This window comes from Corvus kubaryi, unplaced genomic scaffold (assembly GCF_017639235.1).
Source record: "Corvus kubaryi isolate FWS band 111438036 unplaced genomic scaffold, C.kubaryi_AGA036_p1.0 37249, whole genome shotgun sequence".
NCBI classification, from domain to species: Eukaryota; Metazoa; Chordata; class Aves; order Passeriformes; family Corvidae; genus Corvus; species Corvus kubaryi.
In genome coordinates this window covers 722581-741916 of record NW_024581072.1, presented here as the reverse complement: position 1 = coordinate 741916, position 19336 = coordinate 722581, and the positions used below count along the sequence as shown (strand labels likewise).

Here is a 19336-nt window from a genome sequence, read left to right as displayed (position 1 = left end):
GGGGCAAAAAAGTAGTTTGACCACGTCTGTTTAGTTGTATGTCTTGTTTCTGGTTGAATTTGAATTTGTAATAATTTCCCTACAGATAGCGATCTTAATGTGTTGAAATTAGTACGAAACAATTCTAAAGCTGAAGTCTAGGACTAAAGTTTACTGTGTATGTTCTGGTTTTCTTTTTCTAGTATTCGAGTAGTGATAACAGTGGAACAAACAGAACAAGAACTGGACAAAGCTGCATCACTTCTTAAGGAAGCTGCACAGTCTGTATTGAATTAGACGGCTGTTTTTGGATTCCTCTTTCCCCACATTATCAGGATAAGTGTTTTACACTGTACAGTGACTTCCAGATTCTTCCACTGATGGCATTGAAATCTGACTAGCAAAATTGTTCTAGAGTGGTACAAATGCAGTGAGGGGAAGAATGCTGAATTTTGGAGTTGCTGAATAACACAGTGTTGTTCCAGTTCAAACTCTACCATTTATTAGCATTACTTAAAATGGGATATCACTGTTGCATTCATGACTCTTTCATATGTTTAATATAAAAAGTTTTAAATTTATTTCCTCAAACCCTTAAACATTCTCAAAAATGTGTATGAATATTCAGTTTCACCCCAAACCATGTAAAATGTATTGTTTTCTCTGCATTTTCTCAGAATGTGGAAACTTCAAATAAGTTTCAAGGAATTATTCCTCCCCACCTTCCAGATGAAAATACACTGTTCCTAATACTTCTTCCAAAAGGAAGAAAATAACACATTAAGATATAATTTTGTGCTATATTATGTCATTTATTATTGAATTATAGGAGGGAAGAACTTCAGCTCTTTTTGTTTATATATCTTTCTCTAACCATTTTTGGCAGCCAGGTTTTAAGAAAGCCTGGCCAGAGAATTCTATTGTCTAACCAGTAAATTCATATCAAATACTATTTGCTTCCAGCATTCCATGTGTAATTATATGCATGTTTGATATTATGGGTGAGGTTTTTCATATTATTAACTTTAAAATATCTAAATTCAAACCTCTGAATTGTGAAACTTATGTAATTCCAATGCAGTATGTTCAGATAGGGGAGCTTTGTACCAGTCTTGAAGAGGAGTAATAAGCAACATGGAAAATGAACCAAGGTTTTGAAACAGCAACTAAATACTAGCTTAGTCAAACTGCTTTTAAACACAAAAATGATGTGTGCTTAGTTTTATCTTAAACATCTATACCTTAGAAGGGAAGACTCACAGATAGCTACTAAAAGTTTAGATGGTACAAATACTACTGAAACACAACTCAATCTTTGCACATAAAATTCCCAAGTAAATTGATAGTAGTATCTGGAGGTTGTGCTGTCAGGATTTTAAGTAAGCACAGATGGACATTGCACATATGGACACTTTACTTCAATCAGGAAACTGGTAAGGAAGTATGTACCTTTTTATAAAACAAAAAATACAGCTTTTTATTTCAAGATTTTGCTTTAAGAATGCCTGTCTAAAAATTTTGTATTCTACCTAATATGTGTTGAGTTGTTTTGTACTTATGTGCCTTTTTGGTTGCTACTACAAGGATTACAGGACTATTTTTGAGAAACATCATTGTTAAATACAAAGTTAATTATGTTTGATTTAGATTTTTACTTATGCAATTGGATTTTGTAGCAATGCAACATATGGTTGACCATATATTGCTGAATATTCTACATTACATGAGCATAGTCTATGTTGCCTCCAGTTCATAGAGACTGTTTTTATGCTGGCTTTCAAAACTTTTCAGCTGTGTACATTCAGATAGAATATCTAAAGTTGTGTTGGGGCACTTCTGTGATTGTTCCTTGACATTTGAAATAGTCAAATCAGTATCTGTGCAATGTAGAAAAGCCTTCATCCCAATGTGAAAGAGTATTCCTATTTCACTGACATTTATGTTTTCTCTGTTAACTGTGAGTAAAAGCCAGTGAGAAGCCAACAATTTAAAAGAAAAAAAAAATGTGCAGAATGAACTGACTCCCATTTTACAGACTGCAACTGAAGTGCCGAACAGTCATCTTGAAGACTCTCAGAGACTGTGAGAAATTGAAATTGTTATCGCTCTACTTTGAGCTTTTGAGCCATTTTTGGTTTGATAATTGAAACCTGCATATTCGAGTAAAGTCAAGCCTTTGATGTATAAACTTGGAACAAATGAGGTACTTTGATTCAAGTGCAGCAAATAAATAGTTTTGCAGTTAAGATAAAGCAAAGGGAAGGTAAGCAAATAACAATTGCCATTGAAATCCTAGGTTACAAAATCTATATTTAATTCTCGCATTTTATTTTAGGTTGTCTGCAAATGGGGTGGAATTTTTGTTGTGCTTAGAGAATTAGCAATAATTTTTAGATAAATGGATTTGTGTTGTTATTTTTTTCTTGTTTTGTTGGGTATTTTTGCTTTTAAATGCAGTGATAACAACTAAAGTAGCAAGAAGCAGAGTGAAATTTCTAGCAATTTCAAAGCTGTGACTAATTGGTTCTGATGAAATAAAAGTTCAGAAATGTTGCTAAGAGATGCCATAATCTGATTCATTTGACAAACACATACCCACCATTAAAACATTGGTAAAACTGCCTTTGTCCTTTTTTACTGTTTGCCAGTGTATAGGAAAGAAGCATTTGGATCACAGTAAAGTGAATACCTTGGTTGATAGCAGTTGAAGTGCTGTTGTAGTGTGTGTTTTACTGACAGGTTATATGTATGGTCTCTGTGAGAAATTAAGACACTTACGAGATGTAACTGGTGGAGAGGGATATTCCTGGTCAGTTTAAGCATGTCTGGCTCCTCTTCATTTTGAGTTTTTTGATAAATGTCTCTGACATGGCAAGCAGATGAAGAAATGGGTGGCTCTGGGGAAAAATGTTGATTGGGGTTAGGGAGACAGCACGTGATTCTGATTAAACGTCTGACATTTGAAAAATCAGAAGCCTGTTAAGGTGCTTAGCTGCCCAGTGCTCTTGGCTGATAGATATATGAACAAATCTGTGTTAGTTACTTTGTAGTTATGTTTGGATGAAGTGGGATTTTTCCATCCATTTCTTCAGATGTGAGCATGAGACTGGAGTTGAGTGGAAAGGTATTGAGTGGGATACTGTGAGATGAATCAAACACAAAGACCTTATCCCAAACTTCAAAGTATCTTTTGAAAATAAATTTTATTTCAATCAATTTATGTATTTTGCTTTGCCAGATATTTGGAACAGAGTTTCAGCTAAGTGGATAATAGATCCAGTATTTTAATTAGTGATCAAAAATAAATGTTGTTAATTTTTTTTTAATTGAAGATTAATACCTGGTAGTTGAGAAGGAAGGCATTTTAACTGTAAAAAGCTGGCCATTTATTGAAATTGTCTTGATGGAAGCAATTTTTTGCAATATGTGGGATAGACTGGAAAGCATTTATACTTTGAAGATATTTTAGCTTGAAGAAACATGTCTATGTGATATATATATATACTTATTTTAAACAAAGAGATTTATTTTCCTTGAATATTTAAAAATAAATGATTGCTATTTGTGTCGTTTTGTGGTTTTTACAGGAAAAACTACAGATGCCTTTTCTGTTTATTATAGTAATCATTATTTTTGGATAGGAGGTGAAATGCATAAGGAGGGTATTAGGAAAGAAAGAGATGTATGGCTGAGTAACTTTGATTTTTTTTTTTCCACTTTTGAAATATGAACCCAGTCAATGCACAGAATGGTGTACTGTCTCCTTTCTGTCACTCCATCTGGACTTTATTATTTTAAACAGGGTTGTGGAGTGTTGGCATTCACTGATCTATGAAGTTGCTACCGCAAAAGTGTCTTGCATCTTAAGATGACTAGAGAAGTACACATGTAAATGTACAGAGCTGTAAATGCTGCTTAAATAGAGGAAATATTTACAACTAACACAAAGCATTTGTACATTAAACTGTTTCAGTGTCCTAATAAAAGGAAGTGTCTGGATAACCTTTCTTTTTGTGTTGTTACGTTCTTTGGCAGTTTTCATGGTAGTAAGGTATTAGACTTACTCTGTCTTGCTGTTGATAGATTTTCCAGGTTTTAGTTTCCTGTCCATTGTGTACTAGGTAATTGCAAAACATGCGTAGTAGAAGTCACAGAAACTACTAAATCAGCTGAAGAGTACCTATCAGGGAAGAACAGTTTCTACACGTCCAATTTCTAACACTTAGGTAGCACACACTTGCTGAAAACCACTGTTGGAAGCTAGACAGTGGGCCAGATACAGTTTTGTTGTGCCTCAGAATAGAATTTCTGGTGTATCAACAAGCTCGAGTCCAGATGACATATACCCCAGCTTTGAGACACCTTTACAGAATAAAATACTGCAATTCTGCCTACCATGTTTTATGGATAAGATTTCTCTATCTTCCCTTGCTATTAGAGGTGTTACCACTTAGCTCTGCATGCTATTTGTATAACCAAGTTGCATTTTCCAACAAAGGATTGAGAACTGGCAAAAACCAGTAAGTATTGAAGTTGAAGGAACACCTTAAGTAGAATTGGAAATGTGTAATCCAGTGTTTAACTTACATTTTGTGTAGGCCAAAATTAAGCGTTTGTTTCACTCTAATCAGCATTTGTCAGACTGTGCTCGTGTTCTGGTCTCCACAATTTAAGGAAGACAAGGACAGATTGGAGAAGGTCCAAAGGAGGACTATGAAGATGGCCAAAGGGCTGGAGAACCTGCCCTATGAAGGAAGACAGACTGAGGACAATTTTTCACTGCGTAGTTCTTACACAGTGTCTACAAAGATGGCAGAAGCTCTCTTCAGAATAAGCCACATGGAAAATAGAAGAGGCAATAGAATCATAAAATGGGTTGGGTTGAAAGGGACCCTGAAGATCATTTAGTACCAACTGCCATGAGCAGGGGTACCTTCCTCTAAACCAGGTTGCTCCAACCCCCATCTAGCCTGGCCTTGAACAGTGCCATGGATGGGTCATCCACAGCTTACATGGGCAGTATAATAGAATCATTAAGGTTGGAAAAGGACCTGAGATCATCAAGTACATCTAATAGGTGCCAGTTATTACAGCTGGTGATGGGGTCAGTAGCTCTGACCCAGGAAGAGGTGACCGGTCCGGGGAGATGGTCCCGAAAGGAATCACCTTCCGGAGGCCCGATGTCTTCCCTCAGCTGCTGGCAGGAGGGCCCTTGCAGAGACTGTCAGCTCTTTAGTGATATCAGCTCGTGATTCCAGCTCAGCTCTGCAGGGCAGCCTCCAGGCCAGACCAGGGAGAGACAAGAGACTCGTGTGGCTGGTTCCGCACGAAGGTAGCTTTATTGTTGGTCCCCTCTGGCAAAGGGGAAAGCCAGGGATGAGAACTCTTCCCCCCCACAGGGGCAGAGGGCTTGCTTTTATAGGGATACAGGGGATAGGTGAGGACCAATGGGTTACAGAGGATCTGGGATGGGTAAAGACCAATGGGCTACGAAGGATCTGCATAGGGTCTCCTAAAGGATTGTGGGTCTGTCTTTTCTCGCCGTGACCAAAGAAGTGGTTGCCTTTCCAGGGAGTCCTGTTGGGCGATTGCGAAATCTCTTATCTCAGCAGAGATCCCTCCAGGGCAGGGGCTGGGCATACCCCACAACTAAACACCACCATGTCAACTAGACCATGGTATTAAGAGCCACGTCCAGTCATTTCTTGAACACCTCCAGGAATGGTGACTCCACCACGGCCCTGAGCTAATGCTGTGCTGCGTGCTAGTCCGAAGAGAGCCTGGAGCTCTAGCCATGGACCCATCTGCACTATGGCAGGCACACATAAAAAGAACAGGCAGACAAGGTATGCTCCTCACCTAAGAGAGCTTCCCCTTGAGCTGATGTGAGTGCACGCAGTGGCAGAGGCAAAGAAGTAAAGAGTTCCACACAGAGGTTATTCTGGAGAAATGACAGGGACGAAGAGCCAAGGACCTGACAAGGGTCCAGGGATTTTATAGTGGGGATAGGAAAAGCAGGGAAAGGGATCACATCCAATGGGATAGGGACAAGTAGGCGAGGTCGACAGTAAGGGAACCAATGGGAACAACACATAGGAGGGACTTGGGGAAGGATCCAATAGGGCATTGAGGAACGAAGAACTTTCTAGAACATATTAAACAAGGAAACTGGATATACATAACCTCATACATAAAAGCGGGATTGGAAACCATTAACCTATCAGGGGAAAACATACAAATATCAGAACAAAGGAATCATGGGTTCTTGCCGTAACTGCAAGCGATATACTAAACTTGGGGTGCTGACCACCACAGCTGGTTGTCCAAATTCTCATCAGGAGACAGAGTGGCTGGAGCCACTTGCACCACCACATCGCCCCCTTTGTTTTTGAAAGGGACTGTGTGGTGGCAGCAACAAGAAAATTTTAAAAGCAACTTAAAAATTATGAGAAAGAAAATTAATATAAACCAAATAATGGATTTAACAATAGAAGCTACCCATCCCAATAACCCAAAGTTCTTCAGCAGAGTATTGGCCCAGTCTTCTGACTCCTGTCAGATCTTGTGTAGCTCTTCTTTGATTTCCTGGATGGCAGCCTGGATAGACTGTCCGTTTGGTGGCAAGTCCCGGCAGCACAACCCCGCATGGTCTTGACACCCATGGCTGTGTGCCAACAGGCGGAGGTCAGTGGAGGCTTTGGCTGATAATGTGGTTTGTCTGGTTATCTCCTCGTTTTCGAGGAAGTCGGTTAACACTTTGGATGTTGAAAGGACATGCCTTCTAAGCCAACACCCAGCATTTTTGATGCTCCCAAAAGCTTTCACTGCCACCACCCAAGGCAGTGAGAGGGAGTTGGTTGATTGTTCTTTTTGTAGCCAATTAATAATCTCAAAGTTACAATTTGGATCAGATTGTTGGGTGGTTATTTTTGTTTCATTTTGCCAGTCAAAAATTTGGAGTTTGTTGGGTGCCAGCAGGGAGACATGCCCTAGCGTGCACGGCCCTCCTCAAATACAAGAGGGGATTCCCGCCCAGGCCTGACCTCCACAGAGGAGGAAGTCACCCTGCTGGAGCCTAATGGGTTTGTCAGTGGACATAGACTGTGTGTTGGTGATCTGATTGCACCAGTGTTCGGTGTCATAATCTATTTCTGAGTGTCTGATAACTATATTTACTCCTCTGGCCCCTTGGTAATTGAAGCTGATACAACAAGGGGCTGGGGAGGACCCCAGCAGCACTAATTCTTGGGGCTCTTCTGGTGCATGTGGACAGGTCTTCGTCCACACATCCCATTGGCTCAGCAGGTTAGGTGGAGGTGGCCCCCTCTTAGGAGTGGGGTAGATGGATGGGGCGAGAGGAATCCCAACCAGACAAGCCGACAGGGGATTATTCATATCCGCCATCAGGAGGCACAGATGGTCCAGCTTCACAGCTTTGGCCAGGGTGACCCAGACATTTCTTTGGGGCTGTGGAGCGATCCATGCCAAGGCTGGCATTGTCATCCAGGAGACTACCAGGGACAGCAGCAGAAGATAACTGAACGGACTGAGCATACTGGGTACCGGGTGTTTGGGATAGCGTTTCTCTGAAATATATAAACATAATATTACTAAAGTGCATGACAAAGGAAGACCACGAAACTCAGCACAAATCAAAATAAACTTGACAAATCCCATTCTGATCCCCCCTTTTTAGAAGGAAGATTGATTAAAATAGGATAGAAAATAGGGTAAGGGTCAAGGTACCAAACGAAGAGAGAGTTTTGCTCGTTCGCGACCTCGTCATCAGATGGGTCTCTTTTCCTCCTCCATGCAGCCATTGTGATGTCTTTGGGATTGCTGTCTTCTGAAAGGTCCTGATGTTTGCTGGGGCCGGCCTCGACTGCCTTTGGTGGAATGTAGGGCTTGACCCATTTCTTGGGGATCCAGCGTGGTCCAGAGGGTGTAGTGACACATGCATGTGCTCGTCCCCAAGTAACTAGGTCATACAGTCCTTGTACCTCCTTGGTTTCTGGGTCCCAGACGAGCACAGACGCCTTCTCCTTTAGTCTCCCTCTTGTTTCGTTGGAGAAGTGCCTCAGGACAGGTGGATTGGGCTCCTCAAAGGTGCAGTTGATAAAGTTCAGGGTGAAGAGGGCTTGGCTCAGACGAACAACAGGTGAATTGAGTTCGTAAGTCCCCCTTCTGACGCTCGAGGAGTCCTTTTAGCGATTGGTGAGTTCTTTTGAAGATCGCCTGTCCTGTCGGCGAGTGTGGAATGCCGGTGGTGTGCTTGATTCCCCAGGACTGCAGAAACTTCTGTAGCCATGCTGACACATATGCGGGCCCATTGTCAGTCTTTATCATTTGCGGGACACCAAGTGTGGCAAAAGCCTGGACCAGGTTTCTCTCCATATCAGCCGCTTTCTCACTGGCATGGGCTGATGCGAACACGGCCCTGGAAAATGTGTCTACTGACACATGGAGGTACTTGAGCCAGCTAGGAAGTGGGTGACATCGGTTTGCCACACCTCACAGCTATTGAGTCCCCTAGGATTTACCCCACTGCCAAGAGATGGAAGTTGGTGTCTTTGGCAGTTGGGGCAAGTCACCACAATGGCTCTCGCCTGGTCACGGGTGAGGTGGAACATCCAGACCAAGGCGGGCACATTTTGGTGGAACTTCTCATGCCTCAGCTTAGCCTGATGGAAAGTGTCTGGCAGGTTGACATGCTGGACAGGCATGGCCAAAGCATCCGCTCTACAATTGCCCTCCGCTATAGGCTCTGGAAAGCTGGTGTGCGACCTCACATGCATTACATAGTATGGCTACTCTTGGTGGGAGATAAGACAGATTAATTTTGCAAGCAGGCCAAAGATCTTTTTGTTTGAGGCTCCTTTAAGCAAGGCGTTTTCAGCCCGCATAGTTACCCCTGCAACATAGGCCAAATCTGTAACCAAATTGAAAGGTTCTTTGAATTTCTCAAATGCTCTGACCACAGTGGCTAATTCTGCAATTTATGGCAACCCAGATACCACTTCGACATTGGACTCCCACTTCGTGTCTTGGGATTTCGCCAAGTCATGACTGACTTATGCGATCTCCCAGAGCCATCTGTAAAAATGGTCAAAGCATCGAGTGGTTTTCTGCTTTGAATTTCACGTGGGATCAGGCTAAAGGTCAAATAAAAATTTTGTGTTCTGGATAATGCACAGAAACCTGTCCCGGGTAGCTATCAAGTGTGAACTGTAAATTTGCATTGCTTTGGAGTAGGTACTCCACGGTCTCAGAAGTAATAGTTAGGTAAATGCATGAAAGATAGCAACCTGCAAGGGGCGTGTTCTGGCCTTCATGATAAGTTGAGCCATGAGCTCCTGTGGTGTGGTGAGACTCTTAGTGGGCTGGTGAGGGAGGAACACCCACTCGATGATAAGGAGAGGGTCCCCCGACTCCAAGTCCCACTGAAAAAGAATGCCATGAAGGTGTGGAAACTTTCCCAAGACTGCAAGTTGGAATGGCAGTCTCAGCTCGCACCTGTGGGCCTTCTGTTCCTCCAGTGCCCGCTGCACCTTTAGAAGCGATGTCTTGGCTTCTGCTGTGAGGGTCCTTGGCGACTTCAGGTCTCGGTCTCCACCGAGAGGTTGAACAAGGGACCAAGGTCCTCGGTGGAGATCCTGAGCCAGGTCCTCATCCAGCTGATGGACCCACACAGCTGGTGCAGCTCCTGCAAAGCCTTTGGATTATCTATTAGCTTAATGAGCTGGGGAATGATAGTTGTCTCACAGATCTTGAGGCCAAGGTACTTCCAGGGGGAGACGTGTTGGATTTTCTCCTCCTGGAGCTTGAACCCATGTACCTTTAGGGCCTCAGTCACTTCACTTTTTTGAAGACCCACTCCAGGCTATTGTTATCAGGGGCACAAATGAGGACGTCGTCCATGTAGTGAAGGAGGATGGCCCCTGGGGCAGCATGGCGTACAGGTGACAGGATGCTGTCAACATACCATTGGCAGATTGTGGGCGAGTTCTTCATGCCCTGAGGAAGGACTTTCCAATGGTAGCGCCACATGGGAGCTTCTTGGTTAATCGATGGAACCGAGAGAGCAAACCAAGGTGCATTGTCAGGGTGCAAGGGGATCTGAAAAAAACAGTGTTTTATGTCAATGGTAATTAGCTTCCAATGTCTTGGAAGCATTGCAGGAGAGGGCATTCCGGGTTGTAGGGGTCCCATGTCGACAATGACATCATTGATTTTTCTCAGGTTGTGGAGGAGCTGCCATTTGTCTCTACCTGGTTTGCAGATAACAAATACCAGGGAGTTCCAAGGGGAGTTGGTAGGTGCTGTGTTCCCCTTGGCCAGCTGCTCGTCCACAAGCTGATTGAGTGCCTTTAATTTTTCTTCAGAAAGGGGCCATTGATCAGCCCAAACAGCCAAATCAGTTTTCCAATGGAGTGCTTGGGTTGGGTGCTCCACAGTGGCCCCAATTAAAAATCCTGCCGCTTGGCAGGTATCTCAACACGTGCGCCCCATTGCGCCATGAGATCTCTACCCCACGATGCGAAACCAGAATCGGTAACATATGGGCGTATGGTTGCCAATTGCCCATCCAGTCCCTCTACCTGCACAACATTTTTGCTCATTTTCGCTGCTGTAGATCCACTTATGCCCTTGACAACACTATCTGCAGGCTGCAACTCCCAACGTGACAGCCACTGGGTCTTAGAAATAACCATGACGTCTGCACCTGTGTCGACCATGCCTCTCAAATCGACACTACTGTCCTCGAGATACATTTTGCACTCCATCATGGGTCTGTCCCCCCTCACCAGCTCGACCCATCCCACTGATGGAGAGCATCCCCAAGGAGATTGTGGTAGGGTGGTGGCTCAGGTAAGGACACAACCTGATGGTATAAAGAATGGAGGTGCAATGCATCTCACTTGGATTTGGAGTGCCCCTGTGGTGTCTGCTTTGCTGACAGTGGGCATGATCTCCAATCTGCATGGTGTGTCTGTGGTGGTCCCATGCATGAAAAGTTGCCTGTTGGAGTTGTTGTGATCGCAGCTTACAGCTACATATGTCCAGTCCGGCAAAAGGAGGTACAGGCCTTGGCTGGCAGTCAAAGGAATGTCAAGTCCAGTATTTAGTCTTTTGTTGTTGTGTCAGCCCGTCGCGGTCTTTGATGGCTCCATTTTTGTCGTCGCACAGAGCCATCCCGGGCTGACCCTTCAGTTTCCCTGAGGCTGCATGGAGTGGTGGTCTGCAGAGACAGGCTTGTTGTTTTGGTTGATGGGGGTTGGTGCCCTACATTGTCTCGCTACATGGCCTCTCCTCCCACACCTGTGGCAGATCACTTGGGAACTCTGTCTTGGCGCAATGCCTTGTTGCGCTGGCATCGTTTGGGTTGGCATCACTTCCATAGTTCTCACTACTCCTCCTACTCCCCCGTTTTTCTTTGTATCTTCAAAGGTTGCAAGCTTTGTGCAGGCCTCTATCATAAGGTCTAGGGTGGGAGTGGGGTGGAATGGGAGACCCAAGATGATCCATTTACACACCTCATTGGAATTTGTTTTAGCCAATTGATGTAACAGCTCATCTTGGGCCTTTGGATCTGTTATTTGCTTCTCCACCGCTAGCCTTAGCCTTTCTATGAAATGTATAAACATTTCAGTAGGGGCCTGTTTGATGGACACAAAATGCGACTGGGGGTTTCAGAAGGCATTAAAAGCAATGCCTTCTCTGCGGGTCCTTTCACAGCAGCTAGCACTGGTGCTGGGATCTGCCTGGCCTGATCTTGAGGGTTGGCCATCTCACCTTCACCACACAGGTGGTCAAAGGTCACCTCAGCATAGTTTTCTTGAAGAGCTGGGAGGAGACATTCAAGCAACCTTTTCCACTCTCTCTTCCACAGTTTGAATTCTGTGGGGAGGAGAAGGCATGACAAGATGGTCTTGATGTTGTGAGGCACTAACATATTTGTAGAAAAGGTTGCTTGAAGGAGGCTCTTAAAGTAAGTGCTCTCCTTTCCAAATTCTTTTTGGGTCTTCCACAACTCCTTGATGTTCTGATAGGAGAAGGCCTCCCATTGGGGATTAATCCCCATGTGGCTGAGGTGAACCAGTGCGGCAAAGGGAGCAGCCACTGCTTCCATGTTCCTGGTGTTATGCAGGCTGCATCTGGCATGGGTGTTAGCACCGGATGCAGGCCTGTGGGAACTGGAAGCCCAGCCGTGGCAACCAGATGCTAGGCCATGGGAGGAGTCACAGGGAGGAGGGGCATGGGAACCAGGAAGTGAGGCCTGAAGGGAGTGGCAACAGGTGGGAGGTGCGGGATAAGGAGGCAGGCCTAAGGTGTGGGAAGTCCCAATGCAAGGGGAGGGGCCTGACACAGAGGAGGGGCCCAAGGCCACAGGGAAATCTGGGAGTGGAAGGAAGGGGTTGGGAGAATGAAAAGGATTGTGGGGAGAAGAAACAGGCATGGGGGGTCACCACATGGCATCCACCCTTTTGTGGACGCCCACCATTACGTGGAAACACAGGACTAACTGGGAAAGAGGGAGGAGGAAATGGGGAATGGGAAGGGTCTGTGAGGGCATGGCCAGTGTCCCCACGGGAGGGGGGCTGGGGAGAGCTTGGAGTGCCAGGGAGACAGTGGCAGCCCTGCGCTTGGCAGCTTTCTGTACCTCCAAGCCCCTCAAGTGATGAGGGAAGAGGGTTAGGAGAACAGGTAGAGGAAGAGGGTTGAGGGGAAGGACAAACATCTTTAACTTGGGTCTGGGTCTTACTTTCATTCCCCCATTTTTTCTTAATAGCAGCACAAATTAAAACTAACAAAGGAAAAAACTTTGCAACAGACGTGTCCCCTGCTTGCCTCAGGGCATTCAACTTAAATCCCACATTGTCCCAAAAGGCAAGTGAATTGACTGACTCAGGGGACACCTGGGGGAAGTAAAGAAAGACCCATCTAATGAACTGCTTTAACAACCCTTTAGAATATTTCATCCCACCCGCCTTTAGGGAATCTTGGATACTTGGATATAAACCTCCCTTTGGTGCAGTGAGGGCTTTGAGCCTGTCTTTAAACACAAAAGCTGCACCAGACTTCACCCCCGACAGCAGTAAAATAGAAAAACTTAAAAGAAACCACCTCAGGGACCCCACACAAAAATTTCAGAGACTCACCACAGAAAGATAGGTCCCAGAAACTGAAAACTGCTGCCAGAGTCCTTTGCTGCCGGTCTTGAGCTAAGACTGAAGCCTTCTGGAGCACCGCTGACCAAAAAACAGCGTGCTGCTACAGGAGGGAGTAGCTTTCCCGAGGCACTCACTCTCGGTCTTTGAGAACTGCCATAGGTTGAGCAGGGAACTCCAACAGCAAGGGTCCCTGGCCTGCTTGGGCGCCACATGACGGTGTGCTGCGTGCTAGTCCGAAGAGAGCCTGGAGCTCTAGCCATGGACCCGTCTGCACTATGGCAGGCACACATAAAAAGAACAGGCAGACAAGGTATGCTCCTCACCTAAGAGAGCTTCCCCTTGAGCTGATGTGAGTGCACGCAGTGGCAGAGGCAAAGAAGTAAAGAGAGGGGACTCTCCGTTTGTGTTCCACACAGAGGTTATTCTGGAGAAATGACAGGGACGAAGAGCCAAGGACCTGACAAGGGTCCAGGGATTTTATAGCGGGGATAGGAAAAGCAGGGAAAGGGATCACATCCAATGGGATAGGGACAAGTAGGCGAGGTCGACAGTAAGGGAACCAATGGGAACAACACATAGGAGGGACTTGGGGAAGGATCCAATAGGGCATTGAGGAACGAAGAACTTTCTAGAACATATTAAACAAGGAAAATGCATATACATAACTTCATACATAAAACTGGGATGGGAAACCATTAACCTATCAGGGGAAAACATACAAATATCAGAACAAAGGAATCATGGGTTCTCGCCGTAACTGCAAGCGATATACTAAACTTGGGGTGCTGACTACCACAGCTGGTTGTCCAAATTCTCATCAGGAGACAGAGTGGCTGGAGCCACTTGCACTGCCACACTGAGCAGTCTGTTCCAATGTTTGGCAACTCTTTTAATGAAAAAATTCTTCCTGATATCCAACCTGAACCTCCCCTGGCACAGCTCTTCACCAGTTTGGCAAGCTAATGAGCAAAGATGCTCTTCCCCTTGTCTGACAGATGGACCCCATCAGCCCCCAGTAGACCTGGTTTCTCAAGGTGAGCCACATGGAACCTGATATGTACAAGTTGCATAGTGAAAGGTTTCATCTTGACAGAAATTTTTTATGGTGAGGAGAATGGTCAATCACTGGAAATCAACCTTCTCAGGGATTATGGGAGATTTTCAGGATGTGGGTAGGCAGGGTGCTGGATAATTTCATCTAGGCTCCCTTTCTCACCAAAGGTTGGACCAGATTATCTTTTGAGGCCCCTTCCAGCCTGGCCTGTTCTGTGATTCTGTAGTTCTGTGACTGTAATTCAGAACAGGAAGTGGAAATAATTTTTCACATGTGGTCTAATTAAAATTGGATTTTGTTTGGAGCAAGCCCATTGTTAATTACCAGTGTCACAGTAGGTGTTGAGAGAATGCATGAGCAAGAATATAAACTCTGTGCATTACCATAAATACAAGTTAGGCTGATGATTGAAAGGATAAAAAAAAGGTAATGGAATACCAGCACTTCATGATAACCTGAGTGGTGAATTTGTATTCCTTTTCTCATTTTTAGTAGTTTGGACTTCTTCTGTTCTTTCACATAATGAGATAAAGAAATGGCTGTTCTCAACAGTGAATTGGTCAAATATGATTTTTTTTTTAATTTTAAATTTGTCCAGGATGATATTTTTTAATAAGCTAGCTTCAGTTCTGTGTATCATGCTTGTGCAGAGTAAAGTTTTGCCTTAGTGTCAATAGGGAATGTGAACTTTAGTTACAGAATCTAAACAGACTACAATACCCCTTTACCTTTGTATGCAACCTTTAGACTTAAAATATGGGAGTATTTAAGTGGCCTTTAAAGTAGCTGATAGTAAGGAATACTCAATGGCAATGAAATTCCTATCTGTGACTGTTCTGATAGAATATTTTATTGGTGAAATACTATAGACCTATTTTTTATCCATCCTTAGATTTTCAAAAACAGGCTACATACAAAGAATTGCTACAGTAATCTACCCTTGCATACAGTAATCAGCATTTGCAAGAATAAATTTCCTGACTTCTTCATGGATAAAAGAACTAGGCATGATTGTTTTACTAAATTTGCTTATTAAAAATTTTTAATAAATTTAAAATACATTAACTGCTCAACTTTAAAAACTGCTTAACCTTGGTCACTATTTTGAGGATAAGAATTTTAAAATGTTTAAGGATTTTAAAATATTAGAACATTTAAACAGGGGTTGTGTTGGGGAAGATGAAACAGGAAAACCTTCTAAATATGATTGCCTGACAAAAGATTTTGGGAATATGAAAACTACAGGCAACATCGAAATGAAAACCACTTTTGAAATACCAAGTCTTAGTTACTGAACAACTAGAAAACAATGGTATGGCCAACTGAAGATAATCCCCTCTTGATGGAACAATACCCTCTGCTTGCAAACAGGTCCAAGGGTCAGAGCAGACCCTACTAGCTCAGCAGAAGGGGTCCAAAGAATAGTTTTTAGAAGTTAAGATGTAACACTCTATGGTAATATAAGAACTCTTATAGGCTGTATGTAAATGCTATAGGATTTGTATCTTGTATTAGATTGGTTAGTGACAATTAGAATATTCAGTACAGAAGATGATTTATTGTATTGTAACCAGGACTTCGGACACTTCCTTTCCTTTCCTCACTTCCATTCCATTCCTTCCTCACTTCTACTTCCACTTCTACTCTTGCTCTTACACTCTCTCTCTCTCTCTCTCTCACCCGTTTACTCTCTTGCTCTCTTGGGCCTGCTGAGAGCTGAGTCTGGCAGCTCTGAGCAGTGCCCCTATACCCACGCCTTTTACAATAAACCGACTGTGTCCCAAGACCTGCCTATAGAGATCTCTCCGTCTCCATCCCGACCGAACCCCCCCGTAACCTACAGGGTTGCTTTCTTGTTTCTTGAAGCTTTTGCTGTTTCCTGCATTTTTGTTTTCCAGTCATCTTCCTGCTTTTTTTCATTCATTTTTCAGGACAGACACCAAAACTAAAAGCATTGTTGGATGCTTGAAAATTACACGAGCAGCGAGTGTTTGCTTTAATATGGTGGTACAAATTAATTTGATTTATTTGATGATGATGATGAAAATGTAATGACCTAGTTCCTTGGTGTATAGTGCTGGTGAATGCTAATTGTAAGTTGAGGTCTGTGGAAATGCATAAATAGGTGTCAGTGATCACCTCTAGGTACAGAAGGCTAGTCTTTCAATTTTAATATTTTTTCCAATTTGAAATCGTAGAGTTTAAGTGTGGGTAAAATATCACAGCTGCATTGTCAGACATGCTGGAGTTACAGGTCAAAAATGGAAACATTTTTTAAATACTATGAAGTGAAGACAGTGGAAGATGCTGTTTTTTACAAAGGTGGAATTTGGTGGTATTTGAGGAGCCTTCAATTTGAACAGAAAACATAAGTGCCCATTAGGTGCTGGTTAAGAGTAGTAAGTTAACTGCAAGGTGCTGCAGTGGAGGTGCAGTGAAGAAAATCCTTGTTATTCTTAGTAATGAGACTAATTAGAAATTAACAGTTCTGTCTCCAGAAATGTTGTTCACCCATTATTGGATCCCTTCAAAGTCTAGGCAGTAACAATGTACATTGGAGAATGGTGAACTTGTATTGTGAATTGTCACATAATCAGAAACTGTTTGCAGGATAAAGTAGTGTCTTACCTCATAGCAAAATTAGATGCAACTGCATCACAGAGAAACTAGCAAATGAGTGAAGTTATATATACTTTTTGAAACCTGGGGGAAGAATTTGGTGTGTGGTATCAAAGGGAATTTATTAAGTATTCACACACCTTTCTATAAATAATTTTTTATGCTGGACTAAGAAGAGAAATCACAGAATCACAAAATATCCTGAGTTGGATGAGACCTACAAAGATCATCTAAGTCCAGCTCCTTGACCTGCACAGGACAACCCCAAGAATCACACCATGTGCTTGAGAGCATTGCCAAAACACTTTCTGAACTCTGTCAGGCTGGTGCTGTGACCACTTCCCTGGGGAGCCTGTTCTAATGCCCAACCACCCTCTGGGTGAAGAACCTTTTCATAATATCCAACCTAAACCTCCTCTGACACAACTTCAGGCCATTCCCTCGGGTCCTGATCACCACAGAGAAGAGATCAGTGCCTGCCCCTGCTCTTCCACTGACAAGGAAGTCGTAGACTGCAATGAGGTCTCCCCTCAGTGTCCTCTCCTCCAGGCTGAACAGACCAAGTGACCTCAGCTGCTCTTTGTATGGCTTCTGCTCTAGACTCTTCTCCATTACTCTCCTTTGGACATTTTCTAATAGCTTTGTATTTTTTTTTGTATTGTGGCACCCAAAACTGCCCCCAGCACTTGAGGTGAGGCTGCCCCAGTGCAGAGCAGAGCAGGACATTCCCCTCCCTTGCCCGGCTGGCAATGCTGTGCCTGATGCATCCCAGGGCACAGTCGGCCGTCCTGGGTGACAGGGCACTGCTGACTTACGTTCAACTTGCCCTCAAAAAGGACCCCCAGGTCCCTTTCTGTGGCGCTGCTTTCCAGCATCTTGTTCCCCAGTTTGTCTGTACACCCCGGGCTGACCTGTCCCTGGAGCAGAATCCAACACTTTTCCTTGTTAAATGCCATACAGTTGGCGATTGCCCATTCTCTCTCTGATTTGTCAAGGTTTCTGCAGGACCTCCCTACTTTCAAGGGAGTTGACAGCTTCTCCCACTGGCAGACTTAGTATCTCTTTGAGTCCTGAATGCAAGCTGTTTTTGGAGATACTGAAGAGAGTTGGGCCCAAGGTGGAGCCTTGGGTGACCCCAGTAATGACCAATCACCAGCCTGGTGTAACCCCACATAAGCTATTGAAAACAGCTAGGCAAAAACCCCTCTCCACAACCTCCTAACAGTTTTGACCAGAGATAAAGGGTGGTATCAAATGACATGGTTTGAATAAGTTTTGGCCACTCCAAGCCTTAAAATGAAAAATCCCTAGAAGTTCAGCATATATGTGTACTGCTTTAGCCAAAGATATTCTTTGTGCAGCCAGCAGGACAGAAGAAATATTAAGTGAGCTAACTCATGGGTGAATAAATTTTTGTTGTAACAGGTGATAAAATGGCAGCAAAGCGTTTGTCTTTGGTGTAGTTTACTGTGGAACTGTTCTTGGGCAGCACGAAACTTGCACAATGTCCAATCTGTTTAACATTTGAATATCTTACTTGGTGACTGACGGGACTGACTAACACAGCCCTTTACTTTCAATAAACAAGAATAGTCACAGGAGAATCTTAGACTGCTAGTACACAACGTTGTGTGTTTGTCTATCATCCCTTAAAGGGAGTATTGATGGATTTGAGGAGACAAGTGGAGGAAGAGGACATAATGTACCCATGAAGACAGGCTACATGAATTCATATAGAAGTACTTAAATTAACAAGCTTTTTTTTTTGGCTGCTGAATGATTATGTTGGTGATGTTTCCCATGTGTCTGCACTCAAATGTCTAGGCAATATGCTCAGTAGCTAGTATAGATATCTTGGTCAGTTAAATTTGCTCATTTTTATAAATCCTGGCTATACTTGAAATGTCTCAACTACATAGAGATGACTGGAATGGAAATACATATTATTACTTTGAAGTGGCAATTGTTAACGTTCCCATAGCATAGCTTCTTAGGAAAAGTGCTCTCCAACAGAAAGAATATATTTCTTGTGTTTAAGGAAAATATTTCACCGCCTATGGTAAGTAAAAATAAATAAAAATGCATGTTTTTGTGATATGAGCAAGAAAATACACCTTTTTTTTTTTCTTCTTCTTACTGCATCTCAGGTTTTTCTTATACCAGCAAAGATGAATCGTGTGAATGACACCACATGCAAAAACATATACAGCGTTGAAGCAAACGCAGCTAAACTTCACTTGCAACTGCTTTTTTGAAAACATATGCATATTTTGTTTAGGGATCTGCAAAAAGAAGCATATAATCTTGCATATTATCAACAGCTGAAATCTGTGATACTGAAGCTCCACCTCAGGGATGTAGGTTTGTGAGAAAAGTCTTCATCAAGTGCTTAGGTGAAACAACAAGGTGTCAGTTCAGTCGCATAGGAAAAGAGAAAGTTTAAAACTTGTAATGAGATCATTTCTTTATATTTATGATCAGTTAAAATAATATGTGTTGTGTTTAAATTTTG

At 43.3% G+C, this 19336-nt stretch overlaps 1 protein-coding gene across 1 annotated transcript in view; it reads left to right on the top strand.

Moving 5' to 3' along the window:
- SPTLC1 (serine palmitoyltransferase long chain base subunit 1) overlaps nucleotides 1-3986 on the top strand; it is a 34152-nt gene extending 30166 nt beyond the window's left edge. Inside the window, exon 15 of the mRNA XM_042023399.1 lies at nucleotides 183-3986. Coding sequence (XP_041879333.1) covers nucleotides 183-276 — 94 coding nt within the window. The 3' untranslated portion in view covers nucleotides 277-3986. The remainder of the gene's footprint in view (nucleotides 1-182) is intronic.
- Nucleotides 3987-19336: the final 15350 nt, after the last annotated feature.